The 14,786-nt window shown below is 39.5% G+C and overlaps 2 protein-coding genes across 2 annotated transcripts; both read left to right on the top strand.

Moving 5' to 3' along the window:
• The first annotated feature begins 2,154 nt into the window (after positions 1-2,154).
• On the top strand, positions 2,155-7,139 carry dusp22b (dual specificity phosphatase 22b). Its single transcript, XM_083929102.1, has 7 exons — positions 2,155-2,319; positions 2,780-2,813; positions 2,927-3,009; positions 3,747-3,796; positions 4,794-4,868; positions 6,372-6,543; positions 6,714-7,139. The coding sequence occupies exons 1-7, from the start codon at positions 2,299-2,301 to the stop codon at positions 6,843-6,845; spliced, it is 567 nt and encodes a 188-aa protein (XP_083785228.1). The 5' UTR covers positions 2,155-2,298; the 3' UTR covers positions 6,846-7,139.
• A 1,635-nt stretch (positions 7,140-8,774) lies between these two features.
• Positions 8,775-14,488, top strand: irf4a (interferon regulatory factor 4a; the record flags this gene model as incomplete). Its single annotated transcript, XM_083928709.1, has 8 exons — positions 8,775-8,972; positions 9,222-9,408; positions 10,030-10,112; positions 10,214-10,382; positions 11,395-11,475; positions 11,850-12,248; positions 13,521-13,633; positions 14,132-14,488. 8 exons carry the CDS (start codon positions 8,775-8,777, stop codon positions 14,279-14,281), a joined length of 1,380 nt encoding a protein of 459 aa, XP_083784835.1. The 3' UTR covers positions 14,282-14,488.
• Between the last annotated feature and the right edge of the window lie 298 nt (positions 14,489-14,786).

The following is a 14,786-nucleotide window of genomic DNA, read 5'->3' as shown; positions in this document are numbered from 1 at the left end:
TTAGATTATACTTATTGATATCTTTGTGTGAATGAAATGTTGCAGCTGGTAAAAGAAGGGCTAATCTTATTTTCTTGATATGTTGTGCAGCTTAATCTCTACAATATATGCTATTTCATTTGTTGACATGTGCCATTTGTTCATATATTTTGTATTAATAATCAGAATCAGTAGAACTAGTAACTAAGTATACTAGATAAATAGGAGTAAAAAGTACAATATTTCCTCTGAAATGTAGGGGCAGAAGTATAAAGTAGTATAAAATGGTATTACTCGAGTAAAGTAAAAGTACCTCAAAATGGTACTTAAGTACAGTACTTGAGGCCTCAGGAGAGATTGATGATCCATGTTCCTCTCCACTGGTATTTATTTTAACAAGAGAGAATAATGTAACAGCATCCCTCTCTCATACTTTATCTTCTTCCGTTTGAAAGACACCCCAGGGGAGAGTCGTGTCTAGGTCATTTTCATCTGCAGCACCGTTGTCTGTTCCTTTGGCTCTTCCCTTGGTGTTTAGAATGTCTTTCATGTAAGGGTGGTGTCTGGAAAACAATTTCCAATGGTGTCAAATCACAAATAATGCTCTGATGGTATGGGTAGAGATCATGTGTGACCTTGTCCTCTGGTGAGAAATTTAAGGTTTTCTGAACAAAGAATTGCACATCAGCAAGAAAATCCAGTAATGTCTTCCTCTCTGGGTGATGGCTAGAAAGCATGAATTCCCCAACTTAATTACTAACAATGTGCCTAAAACCTATTTCATTTTCAACCATGATGCAATGGCCCTCTCCGAAAGTAATCCATGGGGTGGTGTCAGAACCTTAAAATACGATGTTGGTATATTTATTCATTTATCATTTAGGCTATTGTTGGGGGCAATTGTAATTGCCTTGAGAAATTAGCAAATAAATCTGTTCATATACTGTAAGAAGTTTGGTTTAATTAAATCTAACAAAAGACAAACATAATTCAGAGTACAACAGAGTTATTTACAGCTGGGTCAGAGCACCTACACCATGGGTTAGGTTCAGAGGTCTGACAAAAAAACAGAAAGCAACACGAAATTATAGGTTGGACAAGATTATTAGGTTACCGAGAAAGAGGCTCATATGGAAAACAGGATCCACAGCATGATCTATCAGATGCACTGTTTCATGAGGATGCCGGTCAATGACAGTAGACAGTAGTAGGTACATGCAGTCTGTGTTATTCGTGATCATTTCCTCTGTCAGCTGACAGGGGAATGCATCCCGTCACAAATCTAAAGGCTATAAACAAATGATTTAAACAGAATGATATATTGACACGACAGCTTTCATGCCCAATTTTAGCGCGATATCTCACACAATTGTCATCTATAGTGTGATGATTGAACTAGCTTACTGATAATAATGTGGTTTGATGCAAAGACAATCTTACTTGGCCAGGAAGTTGACCTCTAACTTTTTGCAAATGTTCTTTTTTTCTTTTTTAAAAGACTGTATAGGTAGGTTATTCCTTCAAAATCTCAGAAATAATGTACATAGAAAAAACATCCCCCTCCTCCCATTCCTTTTAATCTTACGGTGGCCCTTTGTAGTCCTATTTCCAATTTTGCCCTGGTATGTTGTCGAGGCAACTTCATTTCCTTGAGAAATGAACAAGTGAATCATTCAAAAATAAGATTTTCTTTGTTATATTTTATTCAAACAAATATAATTCAGTACAGTACAACAGAGTTATTTATGGGTCAGAGCTTCTTCAGAGTTCTGATAAAAAAACAAAGGGTAACGCACAGCATACACGTTGGACAAGGTGATGAGGTTGCTTGGACAGAGGCTTGTGCTCATTATTATTTAATCACCTGCTGTGTCAGATGATAGTGAAATGCATCCCACAGCAAACATACCTGAACAAATGACGTAAACAGAATGATACTATGAAACGACATATGTGAGGGTCAGTTTTATTTTGAAATTTTATTTTAGGGTCAAGTATTTGCTGTCATCGGGCCCTGGGGATGTACAGGGTATTATTATCCTTATCATATCTGACTAAATATCCAGGGCTGGTTTTAGACCACACCTGTGCTCTCCGTAAACGCCGCTCTCCCTTATAATCATCAAACTACAACTCCCAGCATTCAATGCGGGAGCTTGGGAAGCAGTGGTCGGCTCGCACGGACGCGGAGCTGCTGTATTTTTTTTTTCAGGGTTTGGGAAGCCGTCAAGCGGCGAGGATAGGCATTGTTTTTAACAACGAGCTAACAACAGCCTGACATTTCTTTTCACTAGTCCTTTTCGGACGGGGTCTTTCAGCATGGGCAATGGCATCAATAAGGTAGGGTTCTCATCTGTTGCATTCGGCTAGCATTAACACACACACACACACACACACACACATACACGGACACGCACACACGCACGAACACATAGACACGCACACATACGCACAAACACACACACGCACACACACACACACACACACACGCACAAACACACACACACCCACACACACACACTAAAGAGTGGTCCTTGGTGGTTTGAGTGTAATTAAGGTGTCAGGTCATTAGTGAGATGTTCATTTAAAAAAAAAGAGTTGTGGTCTCTAGTTTGACATGATGCAGTGTCTCCTTATCAATGATATCTTTTCTGGTCACATGATGATCTCAAGTTTAGATTCTAATCCTTTTTGATCATCACTTTATATTTTCACTGTATCAGCTGTTTCAAGCTCCCTCAGTTGCTGATACCAATGATTCTTTGACCATGTACATACTGTATATCTCCTACCCTTATAGATCCTGCCTGACTTGTACTTGGGGAATTTCAAAGGTTTGTCTCAATATTTACGTTACATTTTATTCATAACAAATTTTATTTGGTTATTGCATATGACAGAACATATACCCATTGCATTTGTTTGTGCTGTTATTTGTTAATGTCAGATGCAAGAGATCGAGAACAGTTGGCCAGAAACAACATCACACACATCCTGTCCATTCATGACAGTGCAGCTCCCATCCTCCAGGTAAGAAGCGCTCCCATCTTCTTGTTATATAGTGTACATAACATAATTGTCCCTATAGTGTGCATCCTAAAATTTCTCATTGACATTTTTTAGCAGTTCAGCAAATGAGGCTGAACTGATCTGATTGGCTAAGACCCTTCTCTATGTATTTGTATTAGTAGCAGTACAGTGGACATGTCTGAGCTCTCAAACAGACCTTAAACCGGTCTGGCAGGTTAAACGGCAAGAGGCGCCATGCTGCTTCTTGAGGAGAGTGAGTGAGTAAACAGTAAGCAGGGGAGTTTCATACTCATGTGAGAGTTGGAGTATCATGAGAAATGCCAGTCGACAACAGTTGGTCCAGTCAGTGTGCTGAGTTTTGTGTGTGTGTGTGCGTAGGTTTTAGAGTAGGCGGACGTTCTTGCTTCAACCAGTGTGTATTGTGCAGTCTCGCTTCATTATTAATATTTTCTAGGTTATTGATTTTGATGTAAAGCTTCTCTAATAGCTGCAAATAGAAAAGCAGATTCTCAGTTTTCTTAAAGGGGGCAAGCACAGGTGTGACTACTACTTGGCCTAAAATAGCCGTTATTGTTCCACATACAGTAGCACAGCCTGTGTTCACAGTGAGCAACACACACATGACTGTTTAAGATTGTTGATGTGCAGGGTTTATCATCTGCCGGTTTATTGACTTGTGTTCAATGCATCAGAGCACGTGACCGCTGACAGGTAACTAGTAATTCTTTGTCCCTCAGGAGATGACCTATCTCTGCATTTCAGCAGCTGACCTGCCCACACAAAACCTGTAAGTACCTAAATGTGCAGCAACAGAAACACAGTGCAGCACAATGAAAGGCAGAGATAGAGAGAGACATAGAGAGTGAGAGAGAGAGAGAGAGAGAGAACAGCATTCATTTGTGGCTGCACTGTGTGGGCGTCTGAGGTTCATCTTCTTCAAGCTAACGTGTAAATGATAGGCTAGGCTTCTACCAGCTGAACAAATTAATTGTGAACTTATTCTCTTGCTCTTGCTGCATGGCTGTTGTTTTTTTTTTTACTTGCACACATGACATGCACAACAACATGCAGTTGTTTTCATGTTAAAATCAAGGGTGGTGCACGTATTACCAAGGGAAACACTGGTTTAGACACCCGTGCACACACACGAACACACATGCGCACACACGTTTTCTGGCCAAATTCACATATCAGGCGGTCTTTTAGCAGGAAGGAAGTCTTGCTGCTCAGTTCTGCAGTTTTAGCACTTTGGTTGGTGCTGTGCCTCTATTTATACACCCCCTCTCCCCACACACCCTCCACACACTTGCACATAGACATACACACATATATATATATATATATACACACACACACACACACACACACACACACACACACACACACACACACATTTACTCTAATGCCCTTGTCACCCTCACTGCCCCAGTTGCCTCATACCTCTTAAGTTCAGACTGCGAGGTGTTTTATAACCTGTTACCCGAAATATGACACCAACTCTAACAAACCTGAAATGAGCACACCCCTATCCTGACCCGGATCCTGTCCAGGAAAAGAAATAAAAGGGTTGACAAGTCAGGTGCAAAAACACACAAGGCATGTAGGAAATAAACAAACAAACAAAAAACCTTACACATACACAACCAATCCACCTTGAAATGCATTCAGGAGCTTTAAAGTGTCTGCGATGTCAAAATAACAGCACAGCTCTTACAGCTGTTCTTGCTGTGTTGTCATAATGTTCAAATGTGGCCTAATATAACAAATATGTTTATGCTCCACAGGACTCAACACTTTAAGCAAAGCATAATGTTCATGCACGAGTCCCGCCTGAAAGGAGAAGGCTGCCTCGTTCACTGGTGAGAGCAAGACTGCTTGTTGTATCCATAGACTACAGTCTATAGTTGTATCTTTACCTCAAATCTATAGAACCATGGTTCGCTCACACAACGAGAGATGCTACTTAAGTAGTCGACCTTGATAGATTTCCTCCATATATCTTATAATACAGTCATAGACATGTTGAATATAAATGTACAGTTCATCTAGATCTGAAAAAAAAAATTAAACTAATCAGGTACACAAGTGAACTCATGTGTAACTGTTGCACAGAGGGGATTAAATGATAAGCAGAAGCCTATTCATGAACTTCCTATAACAGAGTACAGTAACAAGACTGACCACATTGTGTTTGTGTCGTGGGGAAGCATACCATACGTTCACAGCGAAAGTTATATTTGGGTATACAGAGGGTCTTCTTAGAAATACTGGGGAACAAGGGGCTATTTATAAGAACTGCACCGCCGCAGGTCGCTCTGCCATACTTGATTTCATTGAGATAATGTAGTGTGAACAATGTGTATTCAATCTGTTTCTACACCTCAGTCCCCTTATTTTACCACACAGTTCTTGTATTGTCTGTCTGTCACTATCCCGAATATTGATGGTATTGGCTGAGAAAAAGGCTCAGTGAATGGAAGTGAGAAAAAACATTACATTAATTATGGTAGTTCACGTTGGATAGCCTAAATGTGTGTGATTTGTTATAGAGATAGTTCAGAGATACAGACTTAGAGAATACTATATAGTGTTATTATTATTATTATTACTACTTATTATTATTATTGTTAATTTATTATTAAAAATGTTTTCCCCAGAGTCAGAAACAAATAAATGCCCTAGAACAGACCTTTTTATGCATTTGGTAAAGTCTTGTCAAACAGCAATATTATGCTATTAATAAGTGTCGATGGGATTAAATAACATAATCATGGTCCCATAGGTATCTGGGAATTCAACATACTAAACAAGTAAACTAAGGGGAGGTTGGGGGGAGGGTAGGTGCCCTTTTCTGTCCGAGGGGAGATCCACAGTCTAAAACTTTTTACAATAGTTATTACTACTTTACATAATCATCAAGGTTATGTGGTTTCAACATGTAGTTCTCAAACAGTATTTTTACATGCACATTAGTGTCTTGGTTTTGAATCTGGCTTTACATATTCAGGAAACATTTACACAGTGTCACAGTATCCTGGTTTCTGACCATAGACTGTATAAAATTGGACGTAGCCTCTACGTGGAGGTCCGTTCTCTCAACTTGATCCAATCATACTTCATATAATACTTACCACCAGGATATCATATGTTACTTGTGCAAAACATAATCAGAATACCTGTTTGGAATTGGGATGCTCATGTACATGTTGACGCACTCATTAATAACTTTAATCATTAATTTACCCACTCAAATAGAGAGCACTTTACGTCCATATCTAAAAGTGTTGAGTATGCTTATCGTGTCGTTCAGCGGTTTGATTTAATTTGTCATACAATGCATCCGTCCCTCTCTCTTCTTACAGTTTGGCAGGTGTGTCCCGCAGTGTCACCCTGGTGGTGGCTTACATCATGACAGTGACAGGACTGGGTTGGCAGGAGGCGCTGGCTGCAGTGAAGGTGGTCCGGCCCTGTGCTGGCCCCAACCTGGGCTTTCAGCGCCAGCTCCAGGAGTTCGAGGCTACTCAAGCTAATCAGGTCAGTCCTAAGAATTGAGCAAGGGTGAGACGGAGCATGAGAGAGAGAGAGAGAGAGAGAGAGAGATATCAACACAATACTGAATAGATGTGATTACTGTATGGAGAAAGTGCATTTTACAAACGTCTCTACATTGTCATCAAAAAACAAGTTGTTTTCCTTCCCTGCAGTTCAGAGAATGGATACAGAATGAATATAAGGATAACCCCTTCAATGATGAGGCTGATCTACGTGACTTGCTTGCCAGGATGTCTAAAGTCAGCGGTGTTGGGGTGGAAAAACAGGCATCTAGCTCACCTTGAGGTATCTGATCAGATCTTTCGATTCAACGATTTGAGATATTTTTGCCGCTCAGCCTAGGAGGATTACACCAACGTGAGATGCTACAGTACAGTATTCTGGACCTATCTGGAAGTCTAATGTGCTTTGGAGTGGACTACAGTCAGGATGTTTGTTGCCACTGGAGTAATTCTCTAAGTATCATGGACATGAAAACTGGAACAGACAGTTAACATTTAAAGCACATATTCATTTTTAGCTTTGGTTGATGTTACTGTGCTGTGTGTTTTTTCTCATCATGATGAGAATGATTGTTGTAGGCTTTTTTGCACTGTGTCATAATGATTTCAAATTGTGAAATAAAAGGAGTAAAAAGTCAAGCGTTATCGATGTGAGGTTGTCTGTCGGGGGGCTGTTGTGTCAAAGGTGATAAGAACACACTCTGTGTCGTGTTTGCATCTCTGTTTCCTGGTAGTCTTCCTGTTTGTCTAATGTGCAAGGGAGCTCATGCATGGTGGCGTCCAAAACACCGAGATCACATTCTTCTATCAGTTTTTATTCTCAATTGTATTAAGAGACTATAAATATTTAAAAAAAACTTGAATTATCAGCATTAGTAGTAGTCTTTTTTAAGCTGTAGATCATTTGGCATCTGCATGGTTGGCCACTAGAGGGCAGTAATACTTAAGTAGCCTGAAACATATTTCAGCTTCAACCATGTGTCTTCTGACCTATGCTTCTGACATTAGTTCCTCGCCTCAATTCAATCTTTCCCCAATAACAAAATGAAGACACTGAAATTTCTAGTCAACAGCTATCACTGGAAATGAGGTTGCACTTGTAGGCTTTTATGAAAACAAAAAATATATGTATGTGCGGGAAATATTTTTCTTTACTGGTAATATGAACAGGTAACTGTTCCATTCTGTACCAGTGTCTGCTCAGGGTGTCACTAGAGGGATTCCCCACCACAGTTTTGCGTGGGCGTTGAGTTCCACGCTGAGTTTCACAGAAATGAGTGGCTGATCGCTGCACGTCTCCTCGTGAACTTGTCAGAGCCCGAGAGGCTCCTCCTTGCAACAAATCAAGACGTGATAACACTTAAGGATAGAACACATAGAGCTTCAAAACAGATTTCAACGGGGAGAGCTTGCATGATCAGCGGTAAGCGGAAGCTCCTTTTTAAATGAATGACTGTATTATCAACATTGTAATTAATGAAACATTTTTAATGTACCTATTGAACCCAGCAAATTCTGTCATTTGAACATGCCTGATCTCAATCACTGTACAGTATTGAGTCTAAAGATATGAAATGTTTGTTATTCAGCTTAGAATTTCTGGTAACTAAATACACCTTAAAGTTGAAATAATATCATACCGTGCATTGTTGTGTTAAACTCAATCTTGTAATTAAATTACAGCTGAATTACTTTCTTTTCTGTAATTAAATTACAGCTGAATTGCTTTCTTTTCTCTGACAGAGATGAAAATAGTGCTAACATGGTTAAGACAAGTACCCACTTGAACCTCTGCCCTGGTACACGTCCTTTGTAAATCACTCTGGTCAAAAGTGTTAAAAGCAAGCATTGCTAATACTACAACTATAGGGCTGCAGAGGAGAGCTAACTCAATAACACACTGGCATCTATTTTATCACTTAAAAAATTGTAATTGGACAATGAAAGACAGAACAGAAAACAAAATACAACAAGGTTTTATTTAATTGAATTTAGGATTGTGTATTGTGGTTGCGCTGGGATTAACAACAATAAAAGTTCTAATACTTGAGCACGTTGGAGCTGAACCTAAAATCGTATTCATCTGTATTAGACTGATTTGGTCAGGTTCATTTAAACAAGTGAATCTTACATTATAAAAAGATGTGTTTAACTCTGTCACCTTGCTGTGCCAATACAGTTATGTTACACGCTTTATTTGATTTCCCAGAGATGAACCTGGATGAGGACAGTGGTCTGTCAGTCAGCTGCGGCAATGGCAAACTGAGACAGTGGCTGATTGATCAGATTGACAGCAGGATATATCCTGGCCTTGTTTGGGAAAATGATGACAAAAGCATCTTTAGGATTCCGTGGAAACATGCGGGAAAACAAGACTATAACAGAGACGAGGATGCTGCACTCTTCAAGGTTAGACCATCCCACTTATCTTTTCACGCTGCACCTAAACCTTCAAGAATTGCATTTAATTGTATATAAATGACCAAACTAGTGTAGTAATGTAGTGTAATCTAAAAAAACGATTTTTCTTTATTATTTGTTTTAACTTAAAGAAGTGTTCATGCGTTAATCCATTCTTCAGAGCCTTAACTTTTTTAAATGCTTGGTACGCTTGACTAAAGAGGAAATGTAAATTGATATATTCAATTATTGTTTCAGGCATGGGCATTGTTTAAGGGAAAATATAAGGAAGGAGTCGACAAGCCTGATCCCCCTACATGGAAAACCAGACTACGCTGTGCTCTTAATAAAAGCAATGACTTTGATGAGTTAGTGGAGAGAAGCCAACTGGACATCTCAGACCCCTATAAAGTGTACAGAATCATTCCAGAGGCAGCCAAAAGAGGTAAGTGTATGTAAATATAATTCATGGTTATGTCAGATGTAACAAGGCGAGTTTATGTTTTGAAATTTGATAACAAACTGTAAAATCAGCCGTGCCGTAACAAACCTTTGTATATTGCATCATGCATACACTGCACCTCACATGGTTTACAGACTATTGGCAATTTTTCACATACAAATGCAACCCAGCAGTTGTTTCTGATGAGGCAGGAAGCACAAAGGAAGCTAAAGCATGTACCAAAAAGGCCCTAGTGCTTTTTTTAGAGGGCTTCGGTTAAGCACAGGGTGTACATAACACAACCAGGCGACCTCCAGCCTTGCATAACTAAGTCTCTGCCATCACACAACAGTTTTTGTCACACCAGAGCAGTTTGCTGAAATTAGTTTGCTTAAAAAAAACAACAGGATTCAGGCTCAGAGGTCTGTTGCACTCACAAAAACAGCCTGTATCTCAAAAAAATGGCTGGACCTCACAAGTACACAAAACATATTCACAGTTTGAACCTGCCAAAATGAATTAGGTCAGTTAGGTTTGCAGTATATTGTAACAGGAGATGTGGTGTCTTCATAGCAAAGCATCGCTGATATTGTGGACCAATCATAATGTTTTGTACATTTACAGGAATGAAGATGAGTACAGAGGAGACACCATCACATGCAAAGGCCCCTGGCTACATTCCTCCATATTTGTCTCCGCACAATCAGGTCAGCAGATTGATATTGTGGCCACTGCATGCTGGTCTGAGCACATTGATATTTAATGACCTCTTCTCCTCTCCGTCCCCATCCCTGTGCATCTTTCTCAGGTGTCTAGCTATGTGGTTTCTCAGGAGAGAAGAGACTGGAGGGATTACTCTCCCCTGGAACAACAACCTCTTCCACCTACACATCACCACGGGCCACACACAGAGTATGGTCAGTGCCACTACCCGTCATCGTTCAGCCGAGCTTGGCCAGGATCACACACAGAAAACGGTAAGATATTGCCTTGATTATAAAAGTAGAGCTAGATGGACTAGATAGATTTATTCACTGACTGTTTGTAAGTGTTACTGTAATGCTTAGCAGATATACAGTTTGATGCAATGACCAATCTTAACTTTCATCTGGTGTATTGCATAGTTTTTTTTGGCTTGCTTTAATGTAGAGAAATGTGCTTTTCTTGTCTTCGTTTTTACAGATATTATCCAAAAAATAGCATAATTTTCCATCCACAGACACCTAACTGTGACATCCTGTCAATATTTATATTAAACGAGAAGTCTGAGATGGAACAAAGTTGTCACCTTACCGTTTACAGCTGTGAATTCAAATTTGATCATTAAGGTGGAAAAAAATGCCACAACCATAAGTTTAAGCACGGTTTAGTTGCCAACTTTTTTTATGCGTATACAAGTACAGGAGTTAGGTTCGGGTGGTAGATAAACTCCACGAAGGCCTGTGGTTGAAGGGGAGGTAATTGTCCAGTACTATGAATAAATTATATAATGTACATTAAAAACAATATTCTGCTATATTACTCTGCCATTATATCTTCACAATATATATATATTAAGATGTTAACTATTCATTGCAACGTGCATTTGAGCTTGGCTGTGTTGTTATGACTGTCAAGAACCCAACATCTGGGATACTAAACAGTTAAATGATATCATATTGAAACGACAAACATGCACACTTCCCTGCTGATGCATGTGTAGGGTGAAGAGATGGCACGAGTGAAGTGGCTGGGGAAACAGGCAGTGGTCGATTCAGCAGCTACGCACTAGTGATGAGTGGTCCGTGTAACAAAAAAGGGCCAAATTTGTTTATGTACATAACAACATATGACTTCTCTGCCTGATCTACTGCAAGGCTGCAATACAGTACATTTGTTTCATTGATTTCTTTTTAATGATTTTTATGCATTTTCCAAACTAGCTGTTGTTCCATATTATACTTCAGTAATCTAATTATGAGCATTATTTATTGAATTTATTCTGCACAGGTTTTCAGCTCTCCTTCCACACCTTCTTTTCCGAGTCCCAACCGCCTGCGTATTCAGTTGACCAAAACAATGCCATAACAGGTAAAGAATCATCTCAGCCTCGTTAAAAGATGGATGCACACAGATGTCCTTGCGCATGTTTGTTTACTATTTTGAGAAAAATTTGCATGTACAGATAAGAAACTACAAACACTTTTTACAACACAGATTTACTTCCCCATTCTGAAGTCAGAGCAGCAGGTCGTGTTGGTGAAAAAAAATCTATCACATGATGATAGATTAAAAACAGAGGGTTAAAAAGATGCCTGGAAAAATAAGAGAGAAGTGAGAAATACTCACTATACTATACTAATACTAGAATTCAGTTTTATTCAAGTTTTATTTCAGGGCCTCCATCTGATCAGGCAGTTTCCTACAGGGATGTATCTGCTAAATGCTCATCTCTTTTCTTCCAGATTTCAGCCTGCATGTGTCCCTATACTACAGAGAGTCTTTGGTGAAGGAGGTTACCACCACCAGCCCAGAAGGTTGTCGGATCACATCTCCTTCCTCCTCATCACCATCATCTTCCTCCCCTTCTTCTCCATGCCCAGAAGACAAGCTTCACAGCGGGGCAGAAATCATCCTTTTTCCATTCCCGTACCCTGAGTCTCAGAGGCAGGGTGCTGAGATGCTTCCTAATGTACTGGAGAAGGGGGTGCTTCTGTGGATGATGCCTGATGGGTTATATGCTAAGCGCCTCTGCCAGGGACGAGTGTACTGGGAAGGACCTCTGGCTCCATATATGGATAAAGCCAACAAGCTGGAGAAGGAGCAGCCATGCAAATTGTTTGACACCCAGCAATTCCTTATTGGTAAGCACTGATGTCTTTCTGTTGTGTTCTGCTCACTCCTTCAAGTTTGTAAACAATGGTCGAAACACCTGTGGAATGTGATGCTGTGCAAAACAATATTAATATAAGTCTATATTGTTAGCTTTTTTACTCAGATTGTGTCACAAAGAGTTATATTGGCCCCAAATCACAAATTCTCCCTGAAGGGCACAGCATATGACGACCTCTATCAGTGGAAAAGTAGCAGGATTATAAGCAGCAGATCATAAAATAATAGTTCTCAATTACACTATTCCTCTATTTAAAATTTTACGTAAAGTTTAGTAATGTAAACCTACGTTACTAATGAACAGAATTTCCTTTTTTTTAAATTATAACTTCTTTTAACATGGTTTGATTTATAGCAATGCTATCACATTTCATAAGACAATCATATGTTTCGTATGTAACACATTTTAATCTTTAAGCTGTCTGATAAATGCAGTGGCATAAAACAGACAGCATTCCCCTCTATGTACTTTGAGGTGACATTGTTTATCTGATTTAATTACAAGTATTCACAGTATTTTGTCCACTGGTGTTTGTACAGGGGGTTAGTCCAACATTATGACAAAAAACAACATGCATTTTGCAGAAGGTATTCAGTATTCCGAAAATTTCAATTCAGGTTTTACCTTAAATGACTGTGACTGTACACTATCCATCATGCTGGTTTTTAAGTCCATATACTACATGAATAGATGTGTTTAGTTTAATCATTTGTTGTAGGTGCTCTTTCATAATAGGATAAAGATCATGAATTTGTGTTTTACTGCTCATTAAACTCTTCAAGTGATTGGAATAATGCAGTGATAACCATGCTGCTTCATCTATTTACAGTATGACGATGGTTGTGGTCATGTTGATAATGACTGTAAATGATAACGATGAAGGACATGGCCACAGGCGCTTTAGTTGGGTAAGTCCCTCACAGTGATGTAGCACTAAAAAGCTTGTCACATTCTCAGCGAGGGGCCAAAGTATCCCCACCCACCTCATGTGGTCCACCACACTCTATGCAGGCCTGTATGACAAGATAATGTTTGCGCTGTGACATTTCCATCATCCACATCAGTGGTTTCCAGAAAAGTCACAATGATTATGATGCGTTTATTGTAAGAGCAATTTAAGGTTTTTAATGTTTCTTGATATAGTTTAAATGTGACATGCTGGAGTGTGATAAGGTGTGCATAGTGGATTTGTTGTGAGCAATGCACCTCATTCCCCTCTCTTTTATTGCTCTTCTTCTCTCAGAGCTTCAAGATTTTGCCCATAATGGCCGACATTTACCGAGACACCAGGTGGTGCTATGTTTTGGAGACGAGTACCCAGATCTGCAGCGCCCAAGGAAGATGATCACAGCACAGGTATCCATCCGCTAGCTATTACATTCTTAGATAGTGAAAATACTAAAATATGTCATAATATATCATATTGCTATTAGAAATATTTTTTGTAGTATTTAGGCCTAGACCTCATAATATCCTACAAACGCAAAATGCAGTAACAAGTCTACATATTAGGCAAGTTGAAACCTGAATGTGACTTTTTTTTAATGAACATATTATACAATCATGTATGACTTTAAATAACTCAAATAAAATAAGTAAATTAATACACAGCTTTGTACAAGACAATTGAAGGAAGTGCAATAGGTATTATGTACTGTAGGTTTTATCCTAATTCTTTTTGAGAAGACATCAAAGGAAGGCATTACAATAGTTGGTTCACAGTATGCTCACGCGCCAACACCTCTTTACTCCCCAAGTTCACTGCTTCTTTAGATACTGCTCTCTTCTTTTGTAGAGTAAAATAAGATAACATTATTAAGCAGTTACAGAAATATCTCAAATATTTCATTTTAGGTTGAGCCAGTGTTTGCCAGAAAACTGGTGTACTATTACCAGCAGAACAATGGCCACTACCTGCGGGCTTTTGATCACATCCAGGAACAGAACACATCTCCTGCAATCAACTATCCCTCCCAGAGACCTCTACAGCATATTCAGGAGTGACACATGCATGAGGGCATGAAGGTGAATGTAAACCGCTGACCGTATCTCACGCCTGTGACTGCTGTGTACTGTAAATGGTAGAAGCGGTCATAGCACTGAGGGGGTAGAGATGGGGAAGACCCTGTGTTTTTCACTTGCACACCTATGTGTTGTAGTCTTTGTGTCTGTGCCTGTGAAGTAGTGTTTTTTTTTCTCTTTACAAGTATTATTGTGACAGTGTGAAGGATGCGGTTTGAGGGTGAGGGGATGAGGGGAGCGGAGGGCGACTGAGACAGGAAGTACTAGCACAGGTGCACAGGAAGAATGGCCCCTAAGACAGACACTGATATGTCAAAGGGGCAAACCAGAGACTGAATGAATATTTATTGTATTTTCACAGGTAACAGTTGACATTGTGAATGTTGCACTTACACACACTGTTGTTCACAATCACAAACTTTTAAACTCAGTTGAGACGTCTCCGTCTGATTCAAAACTTTTATTTCCCACAGTACTTGATGTGCAA

Source organism: Echiichthys vipera, assembly GCF_963691815.1.
Source record: "Echiichthys vipera genome assembly, chromosome: 15".
In the NCBI taxonomy this organism is placed as follows: Eukaryota; Metazoa; Chordata; class Actinopteri; order Perciformes; family Trachinidae; genus Echiichthys; species Echiichthys vipera.
Note: the sequence above shows the minus strand (reverse complement) of the source record. Positions and strands in the feature narration are given on the sequence as shown.

What these genes read in the sequence shown, in the direction of transcription:
- dusp22b (XM_083929102.1), top strand. Translation starts at nt 2,299, where the DNA reads ATGGGCAATGGCATCAATAAG. An exon ending in TGGGCAATGGCATCAATAAG is followed by an intron (nt 2,320 to 2,779) that starts GTAGGGTTCTCA and finishes CTACCCTTATAG; the next exon opens with ATCCTGCCTGACTTGTACTT. An exon ending in GTGCAGCTCCCATCCTCCAG is followed by an intron (nt 3,010 to 3,746) that starts GTAAGAAGCGCT and finishes TTTGTCCCTCAG; the next exon opens with GAGATGACCTATCTCTGCAT.